This window comes from Nerophis lumbriciformis, linkage group LG02 (genome assembly GCF_033978685.3).
Source record: "Nerophis lumbriciformis linkage group LG02, RoL_Nlum_v2.1, whole genome shotgun sequence".
NCBI lineage: Eukaryota > Metazoa > Chordata > Actinopteri > Syngnathiformes > Syngnathidae > Nerophis > Nerophis lumbriciformis.
The window spans coordinates 377,634-392,745 of NC_084549.2; the positions used below are offsets into that span (position 1 = coordinate 377,634).

The following is a 15,112-nucleotide window of genomic DNA, read 5'->3' on the forward strand; positions in this document are numbered from 1 at the left end:
GGAGTCAAAGCAGTCCGTAGCTGACAAGGAAGCCATGATGGCTGCTGTATTGGCGGGAAAGAACGCTGCATTCGCTGCAACTGGGAAAAAGTAGACACTCGGTTTTTACGAATTGTTAATTCAACGTAAACTCATGAGCATGATAGCAAATATTACCATATAACTATGTTGTTGTGTAAAAAGTTTATAAGCATCGGTTTACCATGAATTGATTAACGTGGACCCCGACTTAAAGAAGTGTAAAAACTTATTGGGGTGTTACCATTTAGTGGTCAATTGTAGGGAATATGTACTGTACTGTGCAATCTACTAATAAAAGTTTCAATCAATCAATCAATCAATCAATGTACCGAGTGCACTTCCCTAATGTCAAATTGGATGTAGCATTTACATTTGAACAGCATCATTATTCTTGTTGAGCAATATGATGCCTTACATATTTGCTGTTGTGGTCAAATGTTTGATATATGTCATATCATCGACTCCAGGGACAATAACCACACAGACTTTATTTTAATACCATTTATTTCATGTTTGCTCCTTAAATACTTTGGGCTGTAATGAAAAGTAACATATGGCCACTCCAGCTGCGTTGAGGGCCATTGGTCAGATGAATGAGTGTCATAAAGAAAAGGCTTGTAACATGCATGGCTAAAGATATTTCATCAGCACAAATGTTTATTCAAATACCAGCGGCTCTTCAGTTGACAAAGGAAAAATGCATGACTTTTCCCAACTAGTGGGTAATATTTAGTTGGAGTTGGGGCAATTTGTCAGTCATTGTTTTACTTCGCTGCAAAGGTTCAAACAATGCATGACATTTTCAACTATTCAGCCTCTTTTTCACAAATCAACACACACACATTTCAACACAATTGAATCTCCCCTCATGGCAGCTTCCCTGCACGGCATACACCAACAACTGGGAGGAGGGACCACGCTGCGAGGATTAAAGGTCGCTCTCTCCGTAAAGGGCGGTGGAGAAAGCGGTGTAGTCTAGCGCCCCCGGTGGCCCTCCGTGGCCGGTGTATGGCGGCATCCTCATGATGCAATACTCTGCTTGCTCGGGAGGAAGTTCTCTCCTCAGCTCCTCCACCAGGATGTAAGGCTGGGATGCAAAGAGAAGATAGGATCAAAACTATGAAGAAGTGCATATTAATCCTCGCACCAACCTTGTCAGAAGCCAGGATGCGGAAGGATGCCACAACCTGATCCGCCGTGTCGGTATCGGCGGTTTCTCTGGTCATGAAGTCGATGAAAGACTGGAAGGAGACGATCCCGGTCCCGTTGGGGTCGACTAGGATCATTATACGGGCAAACTCCACCTCGCCCTGAATGGGCAAACAGATGACAAACTAGGGTTTGGAAGACTATTTATTCTTCAACATTGAAAGCACATTACCAGATCATAGCCCATGGAGATGACTAGTGATGACTACTAGTGATGGGTCCGGCAACACCGATGCATCGGCGCATGCGTCCAGCTCATAGAGCAAAACCCTGTGTCGGTGCGCGTACCGCTTTTAGAAAGTCACGTGACCGATCATGAGCTGTTTTGGTCACATGACCGATACGTGAACTGTGTCGCACTGACGCCTCCTCTGTGCCCTGTGAGCGGCTCTTTTCTACAGCCCGAGAAATAATAACTAAGAAGAGAAATCGTCTAAAATGTAATACGTCGGAAAAACTTTTTTTTTTTTTTTTTTTATAAAAATGTGTAAAAAAAATTAAATTCCCAGTCCACAATCATCCACAACACGTTCTCTTAGATTTCCATGTTATGATACATGTTCACATTATTTATTGACTGTATCTAAAAAAGATAATATATTTTTATTTAAATGAAGATATGAAATAATCCTAAATGAAATACAATGACTTGGTTTATATTATTGTATATACTAGGGCAGGGGTCACCAACGCGGTGCCCGCGGTCACCAGGTAGCCCGTAAGGACCAGATCAGTCGCCCGCTGGCCTGTTCTAAAAATAGCTCAAAGAGCAGCACTTACCAGTGAGCTGCCTCTATTTTTTTTAAATTGTATTTATTTACTAGCAAGCTGGTCTCGCTTTGCTCCACATTTTTAATTCTAAAAGAGACAAAACTCAAATAGAATTTGAAAATCCAAGAAAATATTTTAAAGACTTGGTCTTCACTTGGAATAAGCGGTAGAAAATGGATGGATGGATGGGTCTTCACTTGTTTAAATAAATGCATTTATTTTTGACTTTGCTTCTTATTACTTTTAGAAATACAATTTTAGAGAAAAAATACAACCTTAAAAATGATATTAGGATTTTTAAACAAATATACCTTTTTACTTTTTAAATTTCTTCCTCTTCTTTCCTGACAATTTAAATCAATGTTCAAGTAATTTTATTTTATTTTTATTGTAAAGAATAATAAATATTTTAGCTTCTGCTTTTTCGACGAAGAATATTTGTGAAATATTTCTTCAAACTTACTATGATTAAAATTCAAAAAAATTATTCTGGCAAATCTAGAAAATCTGTAGAATCAAATTTAAATCTTATTTCAAAGTAGTTTGAATTTCTTTTAAAATTTTTGTTCTGGAAAATCTAGAAGAAATACTGATTTGTCTTTGTTAGAAATATAGTTTGGTCCAATTTGTTAAATATTCTAACAAAGTGCAGATTGGATTTTAACCAATTTAAAACATGTCACCAAAATTCTAAAATGTATCTTAATCAGGAAAAATGACTAATGATGTTCCATAAATTATTTTTTTAATTTTTTCAAAAAGATTCAAATTAGCTAGTTTTTCTCTTCTTTTTGTCGGTTGAATTTTGAATTATAAAGAGTCGAAATTGAAGATAAACTATGTTTCAAAATGTTATTTTAATTTTTTTCCGTGTTTTCTCCTCTTTTAAACCGTTCAATTAAGTGTTTTTTTCATCATTTATTCTCTACAAAAAACCTTCTGTAAAAGGAAAACAAATGTACGACGGAATGACAGACAGAAATACCCATTTTTTTATATATATAAATGTATTTATTTAGCTATTCTTGTTTAAATCACACTTACGTGCAACTTACAAATGACAATATATTTATTTATTTAAGTGTGTATCAAACTGGTAGCCCTTCGCATTAATCAGTACCCAAGAAGTAGTTTTTGGTTTCAAAAAGGTTGGTGACCCCTGTACTAGGGCATCAAATCAGTGTCAGTTGAGTCGGTCCATAGGTTGCCTGTAGGGATTTTTAATGTCCAGCAGATGTCAGTATTTAGTGACACAGTATCGACACAGTATCAATACAGTTTTGCAATGTGTCGAAACGCTTCATGACGCCTCATCAACCCATCACTAGAGAGGACTATTTCTTCTTCAACATTGAAAGCACATTACCAGATCATAGCCCATGGAGATGAGGCAGGCTCGGAAGTCATCCGTCTCCATGGCTCCGTTCTTTTTCTGTAGTTGGAGGACAAGGTTTTCCTTAAAGTAGACTATTTCCGTGGCATGAAACTGAAACATCCACATGTTGGAAAGAGCTTCGCACCCGATCGAAGTGGTTGAAGGAAGATCGGAATTCCTTCATCTGCTGCTGACTGATGCCTTTGGCGTCACGGGTCAGGATGTGGGTTTCGATCTCGTTGATGGTGCGGGCGACGGTGGTGAGGAGCAGCTCCCAGCCCACGCGGATGTGCTGCACAGAAAATAAGCAGGTATTTACAGTAACTACTCAAATACTGGCCTCGGCTCCAGTAGATGCCCTTCTCCAATAATGGGCCACTCCAACAAACTACACTTCCACACCTTAAAAAGACGCTGGTTTCCTTCCACCCAGAAAATATAATACCATGTTCTGTCACTAGGTGGCTACTCATAGCATATTGCTATGAGTGTGAGACAATGTCACACTCATCTAGACATATTTCCAAGTGTACCTCCATGGTGTAGTTGGTGTGCTTGTTGTCAAACACCAGCGACTCCTGGATGAGCTGGTGGTCTCCCTCCAGCTTGTCCATGTTGGGCTTGTAAGCCACGATGACGTGCTCGCACTGCTTCAGTTTGGTCATCTGGTCCTCCAGAGTGCCCCCTATCTCCAGGGCGCAGCGTCCGATTTCCTGTTTGCCAGCGTCGTAAGAGAAAGAGGGTCAATCAAAAACTCTTTCTTTTGGGGCTGGGCTTCACTTTGGATCAAGAGACGGCTCACATTTCTATTTAGAGCAGTGGTACACAGGCTCCATCTAGAATCACTTCATGAAACATTCAAACACAGTGTGACTGGTCAAAGTGTGTGCAATGCGACAGTGGCCAACAATATGAAATATACTTGTTAAATACAACCTTTTGAGAACCACTGCTTTAGAGCCATGGAACCCTAGTGGTTCGGTGAGTCGGCCTCAGGGGTTGGGCGGAGGCCAAGACACACCCGACCCATCGTGTAAATAAAAACTTCTCCCTATCGGCGTATTATGGATACCCCCAAACAATGTTCCCTCTAATTTGACATCTGCGTGAGCAAACGCAAAAATTCCTTGAGCATTGAGAGGAGCACATGTGAGCGACGTCAGACGTGCACCTGCCCTGTGGCCACACCTGCTGCACACCTGTCCCAAACCTGACTAAATAACAAGTTCAATGTTTTATTTCCATGAGATTATTTTCTAATATAAATATTTTGGCCCAATTACAATGACAATAACAACAAATATAGTTTTTCATGAGCTGGGTTCCTGCTTTGGAAATCATTTGTTTTGTTGATTTGACCATTGAAATTCTTCATTTCCCCTCCAGGGTTAATAAAGTACTTCTGATTCTGAAATGCGGTCATTTCCCAACCACTATTCTACATTAAAAAACAACGTGCTTTCTGACGACGTTTATTCAATGTCAGGTTGTGACGTTGATTTGGTCATTTTCCAACCAGCAACCAGGATCCAAGGTTAGACAGCTACGTTGTCTCACTTTACAAATACAAGCATTTTGCAAGGTTGTTTCCCAGTCAGTTTTAAAGGACATACAGGTAAAAGCCAGTAAATTAGAATATTTTGAAAAACTTGATTTATTTCAGTAATTGCATTCAAAAGGTGTAACTTGTACATTATATTTATTCATTGCACACAGACTGATGCATTCAAATGTTTATTTCATTTAATTTTGATGATTTGAAGTGGCAACAAATGAAAATCCAAAATTCCGTGTGTCACAAAATTAGAATATTACTTAAGGCTAATACAAAAAAGGGATTTTTAGAAATGTTGGCCAACTGAAAAGTATGAAAATGAAAAATATGAGCATGTACAATACTCAATACTTGGTTGGAGCTCCTTTTGCCTCAATTACTGCGTTAATGCGGCGTGGCATGGAGTCGATGAGTTTCTGGCACTGCTCAGGTGTTATGAGAGCCCAGGTTGCTCTGATAGTGGCCTTCAACTCTTCTGCGTTTTTGGCTCTGGCATTCTGCATCTTCCTTTTCACAATACCCCACAGATTTTCTATGGGGCTAAGGTCAGGGGAGTTGGCGGGCCAATTTAGAACAGAAATACCATGGTCCGTAAACCAGGCACGGGTAGATTTTGCGCTGTGTGCAGGCGCCAAGTCCTGTTGGAACTTCAAATCTCCATCTCCATAGAGCAGGTCAGCAGCAGGAAGCATGAAGTGCTCTAAAACTTGCTGGTAGACGGCTGCGTTGACCCTGGATCTCAGGAAACAGAGTGGACCGACACCAGCAGATGACATGGCACCCCAAACCATCACTGATGGTGGAAACTTTACACTAGACTTCAGGCAACGTGGATCCTGTGCCTCTCCTGTCTTCCTCCAGACTCTGGGACCTCGATTTCCAAAGGAAATGCAAAATTTGCTTTCGTCAGAAAACATGACTTTGGACCACTCAGCAGCAGTCCAGCTCTTTTTTTCCTTAGCCCAGGTGAGACGCTTTGTGCGCCGTTTCTTGGTCAACAGTGGCTTGACATGAGGTATGCGGCAGTTGAAACCCATGTCTTTCAAGCGTCTCTTGGTGGTGGATCTTGAAGCACTGACTCCAGCAGCTGTCCACTCCTTCTGAATCTCCCCCACATTTTTGAATGTTTTTTTTTTTCACAATCTTGACCAGGGCGCGGTGATCCCTATCGCTCGTACACTTTTTCTGACCACAGTTTTTCCTTCCCTTTGCCTCTCCATTAATGTGTTTGGACACAGAGCTCTGAGAACAGCCAGCCTCTTCAGCAATAACCTTTTGTGTCTTTCCCTCCTTGTGCAATGTGTCGATGGTTGCCTTTTGGACAGCTGTCAAATCTGAAGTCTTCCCCATGTTTGTGTAGGCTTCAGAACTGGACTGAGAGACCATTTAAAGCCCTTTGCAGGTGTTTTGAGTTAATCAGCTGATTAGTTTGTGGCACCAGGTGTCTTCAAAATTTAACCCTTACACAATATTCTAATTTTGTGACACACGGAATTTTGGATTTTCATTTGTTGCCACTTCAAATCATCAAAATTAAATGAAATAAACATTTGAATGCATCAGTCTGTGTGCAATGAATAAATATAATGTACAAGTTACACCTTTTGAATGCAATTACTGAAATAAATCAAGTTTTTCAAAATATTCTAATTTACTGGCTTTTACCTGTATACGTCTGGTGCCTGCTGGACAGTATGAAATGTGAGATGGCCATAAGGGTCTGAATGTGTGGCTCACCTCCATCCTGGTCTGGATCCAGGGTCCAATGAGGTTAGCCTGCGCAGCAAACTGCCGCCTCAACCTTTCATGGGAATGCTGGCGTGCCATCTCTTCCTGCAAGGCACTGTCCCTCTGAGGAACCAACTTCTTGACCTAAACACAGTGTTGACCAACATCACGCACACGGGCAACTGAGCAGACTTTGACTTGGACTACCTTCTCCCATTTGCTGAGGAGCTCGTCAGTGGTGAGGGTGCTGTAGGGGTTGATAATGTTAGCCCTGATCCCATAGCTCTGGGAGATTTTCTGCACCTCATTGTGGATTCCCAAGATGGCCTGTCGCTCAGCATCCGCCTCTGGGAGAGTGGCTTTGAACTGCTCGTGAGCCGCAATTAGACTCTGAGGGGGAAGCAAGGAAGGAGAAAATGTCAACTCTTGCTGTGTCTTTTTCTGGGTGTGAGTGCTCTTTCAAAATAAACAGCAACTGATGGATAATAATAATGTGGATGCTCAGGTCGTGACGTCACTTTTAGATCAGATGCTAACACAGAGGCGGGGATGGTTTCAATCACACAATTGGCCAACTCGGCCTCTTAGAACAATGGTGTCCAAAGCTCTGTGGACTTCTTCTCATTGGGTTATGGCATATTCATCCTATCATGCTTCTTATTCATTATGGGCTGCATCACAACATTACACAGGAAGACAACATTTAAAATGATGTTACAAAATATTTGAAAGTGCACTAACCTAAGAACTGGTAAACACAAAGTTGAGATGTCTTTACTTGGTCTAGATTGGAGTGGTTGTAAGTCTGTTCAATAGACAAACATGTCATGTCTGTGTAATCATGTTTTGTTTTAAGTCATGTTTTGTTTAGTTATAGGACTCTTTAGTTTCTGTCTTTTCACTCCCTTGTCTTGTTTCCATGATTACCCCATTAGTTTCACCTGTTCCACGTTTGGACTCATTGTGCACTCTTGTTTGTCACCATAGCAACCATTAGTTTTCACCTGCCACGTCACGCACCTGTTTCACGTTTTGAGTCACGCACCTGTTTTCGTTAATCATGTCCATAGTATTTAAGTTCATTCTTTTCAGTTTGTCGTTCTGACGACCTCACCACATTTATGCTCTGTCCATGCCTGATACTTCTTTCCATGTCCATTCTTCATGCAACTATTTTTGTCCAAGCCAAGTAAGTTTTTGTTCCATGTTTATAGTCTTTTTGGTTTCATAGTTTGTTCTCCGCCATTGTGCGTGTTTTTCGTTTGTACTTTTTTGCTATAGTCTTTTGGTTTCATAGTTTATTCTCCGCCACTGTGCGCGCTTTTCGTTTGCACTTTTTTTTGATATAATAAATAAATCATGTACCTTCATTCCCGTCTCACCCGTGCCAACTTTCCGTTGCATCCCGGAAAAGCAAACACCCAAGACCAAGTCATGACAAAACATGTCAATGGACTAGGGCTGCAGCTAACGATTATTTTTCTATCGATTAATCTATAGATTATTTTTTCGATTAATCGGTTAATCTATAGATTATTTTTTTCGATTAATCTATAGATTATTTTTCCTTTTACCGATTTTTTTTTTTATTTAAAATGAAGAGGAAAAAATAAATGTAGGCCAGTTTTTTCAAAAGGCATGGCTTTTATTTACAAAAAAAAAAGTATGGCCACTCAGTCAACATTGACAACAACATGACAAAATATTCTGTAACAATGTAAACATTTAAAACTTTTAACATTTAACAAAATTAAAAGTAGCTTATTTGCTTTTTAATGTGCAAATATAAAAGTAAACATCCAGGGCAAATCTTAATATTCTGGAATAGTATAAGCATTTCAAAAGTAAAAGTATTGCTTATTTTGCTTTAAAATGTGCAAAAATAAAGATAAACATCCAATACAAAAAAGTGCAAAACGGAAATATTCTGTAACAAGTGTAAACATTTCAACAAAAGTAAAAGTATTGCTTATTTGCTAAAATGTGCAAAAATAAAGCTAAACATCCAATACAAAAAAGTGTACAGTGTAAACATTTCAACAAAAGTAAAAGTATTGCTTATTTTGCTTAATAACACAACAATGATAGTATGATTAAAGTGAAAGTTAATTGTTGGTTTGTACATAGTATATGTAACTGTTAATGTTGTAAAAGGTATTTGCACAACTAATTAACGTTAGCGTTTGTGACACGTCTTGTGCCGTGGGGTTCTTTCAGGACCGACAGACTGAACGCCAGACGGCTTTGCCAGGTTTACAATCTTTTCATTTTACACAAAGTCTTTTCTCTTCCAACTGCGCGGATCGCGCACCTGGGCACGATTGCGGCGTCACTCCCGGCGCGCCCCGCCTCGCCGCTCGCTCGCCGCCGCCGCCTCTCCACAGCGTTAAAGAGGAGCGCGTCTTTGTAAACACTGAACAGGCACGCCAAACGCGCCTCTCAGAGCGAAACGGTGCTTTAGTTTATGAATTTACAATGCAGATACAAATGACACATTCATGTTTTTGTGTAATAATGACAACGTATACGCACGCGGACGATTGACTTGTTGATGGTGATGGCAAGAACGCTGTCGGGGGTTTTCTTTTCAAATGTTCGTTCATAGCCGTTGTGCTGCTATGATAGGCCATTTCCGCTCGACACAGTGTGCATACAACAACATTATTAGGCCGTTTATTGAAATACTCCCACACTTTTGACGACTTTTGGCGTGCTTTTTTCCCCTCGCTCGCATCGTCTGCTTTGCGCTCCGCCATGGCAGTAGTGTGACGTAAATATGCGACGCGCCGACGCACAAAAACGTAAATACGTCATCGGTTACGTATTTACGTAACCGATGACGTCGACTACGTCGACGTGTCATTTCAGCCTTACAATGGACACTCCTGTCTGTACATTGTATAATATGTCAGAGTTATTCTAACTGACAAGTTGATGTGTTCATTAGTTAGCATAATAACAAGTCAAAAGGTTCTGCGCCAAGTTTGATGAATTTTCAAGAAATGTCTGAAATTGATTAAGATCATTTCTATTAAGTGTGTGTGTGTGTGTGTGTGTGTGTGTGTGTGTGTGTGTGTGTGTGTGTGTGTGTGTGTGTGTGTGTGTGTCTCCACCGATGCAAAGAGTGAACTCTCTTGCAGCCTGGTTGGAAGCGACTTACAAACACGCATGGACTTGCCAATTGTATTTATTTCTTCAATTAGTTGGGGTTTGTCTATTTGTTAGTTAGCAACACAGCTTAAAAACTTATGGGCGGATTATGAAGAAACTTTTACAAAATGTCAGAAATGGGATAAGGAACAAGTGATTCGATTTTGGGGGTGCTCCAGATAACCGTCTCTAATCAGGATGTTTTTTTTTAACATTTGTTATTGGAGTTCTTTGGACATATTCAATAAACAATCATACAACAAAACGCCGCCAAACAATCAACATAGAATCAAATGAAATCAATCAATAAGTCAAATATTGACATGAAGCCACAGACCACTGCACTTCTGAATGTCCCCAACACGGTGCAGCAATACACAAAAGCAGACAAAAGGCTCATCAATTACCTACCTTTCAATCGAGGTTTTACATTGGAGCTCAGCCTCTTTTTTTAGGAAACCACCTCATACTTCCTAAAACTTCACAGAACAACCATTCAATGTCAGCCTGATCTTCTCCAGTTTGAAAAAAGAAATACCATCTTTAATCCAGTGGGTGTGGCAAGGAGGCGCTGTTGCCTTCCAATTTAGCACAATGAGTCTCCTAGCCAACAAAGTAGTGAATGCTACCAAGTCCTTTTAGGATTTGCTAGGAGAAGATGACAGAGGGACTACCCCAAATAGTCCGCTAGAGGATTAGGTTCCATCTTTTCGCCAATTACCAAAGAAAAAGTATTAAAAATGTCAGTCCAATAAGCAATTATTGATGAACAGAGCCAAAACATATGTATTAGAAAACTGCAGATATCTAAAAAGGAAATGTATTGAATAATGATATCCAACCTACTTACAGTTACAACTTGTCAAATGATTTGAAAGCATGTGTTACTCACTAAGATTGTCATCAAGGTTTAGGTCAGCCTAAAATAAATAGCAGTTACTGCAAAAGAAGGCACTCCTAAAAACTAATCAAATATACATTTACATTCAAATAATTGAAGGTAATGTATCAATAAATGAATAATAAATCATGTCTTTCTTAACTCAACTGTCAATTATGTCAGGCTTCTCACTGACAGTTTAGTTATGTTTTCATTCTTCCTCTGTGTTTGTTTTATTTCCTGTCAGCGCTCTTATTTTGGTTCAGTTTCCTGCTTGTCTCCCTGAGCGCTGTTTCCCCTCAGCTGTGGCTGATTGGCACCTGGACACACCTGCTGTCAATCAGCCGGCTGCTATTTATACCTGCCTCGCCCTGCAGTCAGTGCTGGAGTATTACTACCTGTCACTGTAAGCTGTGGACTACTAGCTGCATGCTGTGGACTACTAGATGTATGCTGTGGAATACTAGCTGTATGCTGTGGACTACTAGCTGTAAGCTGTATGCTGTAGACTACTAGCTGTATGCTGTAGACTACTAGCTGTATGCTGTGGACTACTATCTGTATGCTGTAGACTACTAGCTGTATGCTGTGGACTACTAGCTGTATGCTGTAGACTACTAGCTGTATGCTGTGGACTACTAGCTGTATGCTGTAGACTACTAGATGTATGCTGTAGACTACTAGCTGTATGCTGTATGCTGTAGACTACTAGCTGTATGCTGTAGACTACTAGCTGTATGCTGTGGACTACTAGATGTATGCTGTGGACTACTAGATGTATGCTGTGGACTACTAGCTGTAAGCTGTGGACTACTAGCTGTATGCTGTGGACTAACTAGCTGTATGCTGTGGACTACTAGATGTATGCTGTAGACTAACTAGCCGTATGCTGTGGACTACTAGCTGTATGCTGTGGACTACTAGATGTATGCTGTGGACTACTAGCTGTATGCTGTGGACTACTAGCTGTATGCTGTAGACTAGTGATGGGTTGATGAGGCGTCATGAAGCGTTTCGACACATTGCAAAACTGTATTGATACTGTGTCGATACTGTGTCACTAAATACTGACATCTGCTGGACATTAAAAATCCCTACAGGCAACCTATGGACCGACTCAACTGACACTGATTTGATGCCCTAGTACAGGGGTCACCAACCTTTTTGAAACCAAAAACTACTTCTTGGGTACTGATTAATGCGAAGGGCTACCAGTTTGATACACACTTAAATAAATAAATATATTGTCATTTGTAAGTTACACGTAAGTGTGATTTAAACAAGAATAGCTAAATAAATACATTTATATATATAAAAAAATTGGTATTTCTGTCTGTCATTCCGTCATACATTTGTTTTCCTTTTACAGAAGGTTTTTTGTAGAGAATAAATGATGAAAAAAACACTTAATTGAACGGTTTAAAAGAGGAGAAAACACGAAAAAATTTAAAATAACATTTTGAAACAGTTTATTCTTCAATTTCGACTCTTTAAAATTCAAAATTCAACCGACAAAAAGAAGAGAAAAACTAGCTTATTTGAATCTTTTTGGAAAAAATTTAAAAAAGAATTTATGGAACATCATTAGTCATTTTTCCTGATTAAGATACATTTTAGAATTTTGATGACATGTTTTAAATTGGTTAAAATCCAATCTGCACTTTGTTAGAATATTTAACAAATTGGACCAAGCTATATTTCTAACAAAGACAAATCAGTATTTCTTCTAGATTTTCCAGAACAAAAATTTTAAAAGAAATTCAAAATACTTTGAAATAAGATTTAAATTTGATTCTACAGATTTTCTAGATTTGCCAGAATAATTGTTTTGAATTTTAATCATAGTAAGTTTGAAGAAATATTTCACAAATATTCTTCGTCGAAAAACCAGAAGCTAAAATATTTATTATTCTTTACAATAAAAAATAAATTTACTTGAACATTGATTTAAATTGTCAGGAAAGAAGAGAAAGAAATTTAAAAGGTAAAAAGGTATATTTGTTTAAAAATCCTAAAATCATTTTTTTCTCTAAAATTGTATTTCTAAAAGTAATAAGAAGCAAAGTAAAAAAATAAATGAATTTATTTAAACAAGTGAAGACCCATCCATCCATCCATTTTCTACCGCTTATTCCAAGTGAAGACCAAGTCTTTAAAATATTTTCTTGGATTTTCAAATTCCATTTGAGTTTTGTCTCTTTTAGAATTAAAAATGTGGAGCAAAGCGAGACCAGCTTGCTAGTAAATAAATACAATTTAAAAAATAGAGGCAGCTCACTGGTAAGTGCTGCTCTTTGAGCTATTTTTAGAACAGGCCAGCGGGCGACTGATCTGGTCCTTACGGGCTACCTGGTGCCCGCGGGCACCGCGTTGGTGACCCCTGCCCTAGTATATACAATAATATAAACCAAGTCATTGTATTTCATTTAGGATTATTTCATATCTTCATTTTAATAAAAATATATTTTTATCTTTTTTAGATACAGTCAATAAATAATGTGAACATGTATCATAACATGGAAATCTAAGAGAACGTGTTGTGGATGATTGTGGACTGGGAATTTTTTTAATTTAATTTTTTTACACATTTTTATTAAAAAAAAAAAAAAAAAGTTTTGCCGACGTATTACATTTTAGACGATTTCTCTTAGTTATTATTTCTCCGGCTGTAGAAAAGAGCCGCTCACAGGGCACAGAGGAGGCGACACAGTTGGCGTATCGGTCACGTGACCAAAACAGCTCATGATCGGTCACGTGACTTTCTAAAAGCGGTACGCGCACCGACACAGGGTTTTGCTCTATGAGCTCCACGCATGCGCCGATGCATCGGTGTTGCCGGACCCATCACTACTGTGGACTACTAGATGTATGCTGTGGACTACTAGCTGTATGCTATGGACTACTAGCTGTATGCTATGGACTACTAGATGTATGCTGTGGACTACTAGCTGTATGTTGTAGCTGTAAACTGTATGCTGTGGACTACTAGCTGTATGCTGTAAGTTGTATGCTGTGGACTGTTTGCAGTTTGCTGTCTTCTTGTTCCTCCTTTCCTGTTTGCTGGTTCCTGTTCCCTGTTTGCCTGTTCCTGGTTCCTGGTTTGTGTTTTTCCTGCATTTTTTGGGACATTAAATCATGTTTTCCTGCACCAAGCCTGCCATCTCTGCATCTTGGGGTTCATCACCACCAATATTTGACAAATTAAATCAAAATGCAAATGAATATACAGCTTCACATTTTAGTCATCATTTTTGCGCTTACGAAACTTCTCTATGACTCTAGCTCCAGACTTCTTCTGTTTGTTGGAGATAGTCTTTAGTGGTGGAAAAGTGTATTCCAACTGAATATCAATACGGACCAGGGCTGAGAAACAAGATGTTTTGGTTAAGAAACATGATGTTGTGTTGACTGACAAGCACTAGCTGACCTGGACTTCCTCTACAGCGTGCACCATAAACATGTCCTGCAGGTCCTCCATGGCGCCCTCCATCCAGTTGTTGAAAGGCGCCGAGCGCTTAGCAAACTCCAGGAACAACTGATCGATGGTCTCCAGCAGCTTATCTGTGCGCTGAAAGGACAAAGACAACATCAATCCTGATTTTAAAAAAACAAACGAAGCTGTCTCATAAAAACCGTAGCCACAAAATCCCAAACACCTGCTATGAGGACTAACCCCGGGGAGCGTAACATTAGCATGGCCTTGTTCACCCCACTGTGGTGTTGAGTGGATGTGGGCAGACAACACAACTCCTGTTCCTGTCATTCTTTTTAATCCTCAGACCTTTCCCCGGGCCCTCGTACACTTGCAGGCCAGGAATGGTCAGAGGAAGTGGCATGCAGGGCCACTTTAGCCACTCGGGTCCAGGAACTAGCATCTGAATCAGGAGTGCTTTGGCTTATTTTTAGATGACATTTTGGAACTCAGCATCAGTGTGGACCACTAGCACACTCTTGTGGGGACTTGCAAAATATAGCCCGCTCTATGTCTCGTCCCTCACCTCCAGAGCCTCTCTCCTTTTTTGGGTGAGCGTTCCCAGCCTGTCCCACAAGTCGCAGATGCTCTGGCAGCGTTGATTCACAGCCGCCACGTCGTGGTAGTCCAGCTCGCTGGAAAAAAGAAGCAGGTCAGCTTTACGCCGGCAGGCATGACGTGGCTTTTCCAGGATTCTCTGCTTAAGTCCAGCTCAACAGCTGTGACAATGGACAAACCCCGTTTCCATATGAGTTGGGAAATTGTGTTAGATGTAAATATAAACGGAATACAATGATTTGCAAATCATTTTCAAGCCATATTCAGTTGAATATGCTACAAAGACAACATATTTGATGTTCAAACTGATAAAAACATTTTTTTTTTTGCAAATAATAATTAACTTTAGAATTTGATGCCAGCAACTAGAGATGCGCGGTTTGCGGGCACAAC

General features: G+C 39.8%; 1 protein-coding gene across 2 annotated transcripts in view; it reads right to left on the reverse strand.

The window, feature by feature from the left end:
• Positions 1-798: 798 nt before the first annotated feature.
• The window catches only part of actn2b (actinin, alpha 2b), an 80,360-nt gene continuing 66,046 nt past the window's right edge, over positions 799-15,112 (reverse strand). For both annotated transcript variants that reach the window (XM_061930192.2, XM_061930265.1), the window contains 9 exons: positions 14,688-14,796; positions 14,117-14,257; positions 6,867-7,049; positions 6,669-6,803; positions 3,910-4,089; positions 3,522-3,668; positions 3,368-3,433; positions 1,173-1,331; positions 799-1,108 (listed from right to left, as the gene is read on the reverse strand). In XM_061930192.2, coding sequence (XP_061786176.1) covers positions 950-1,108; positions 1,173-1,331; positions 3,368-3,433; positions 3,522-3,668; positions 3,910-4,089; positions 6,669-6,803; positions 6,867-7,049; positions 14,117-14,257; positions 14,688-14,796 — 1,279 coding nt within the window. In that variant the 3' untranslated portion in view covers positions 799-949. The remainder of the gene's footprint in view (positions 1,109-1,172; positions 1,332-3,367; positions 3,434-3,521; positions 3,669-3,909; positions 4,090-6,668; positions 6,804-6,866; positions 7,050-14,116; positions 14,258-14,687; positions 14,797-15,112) is intronic.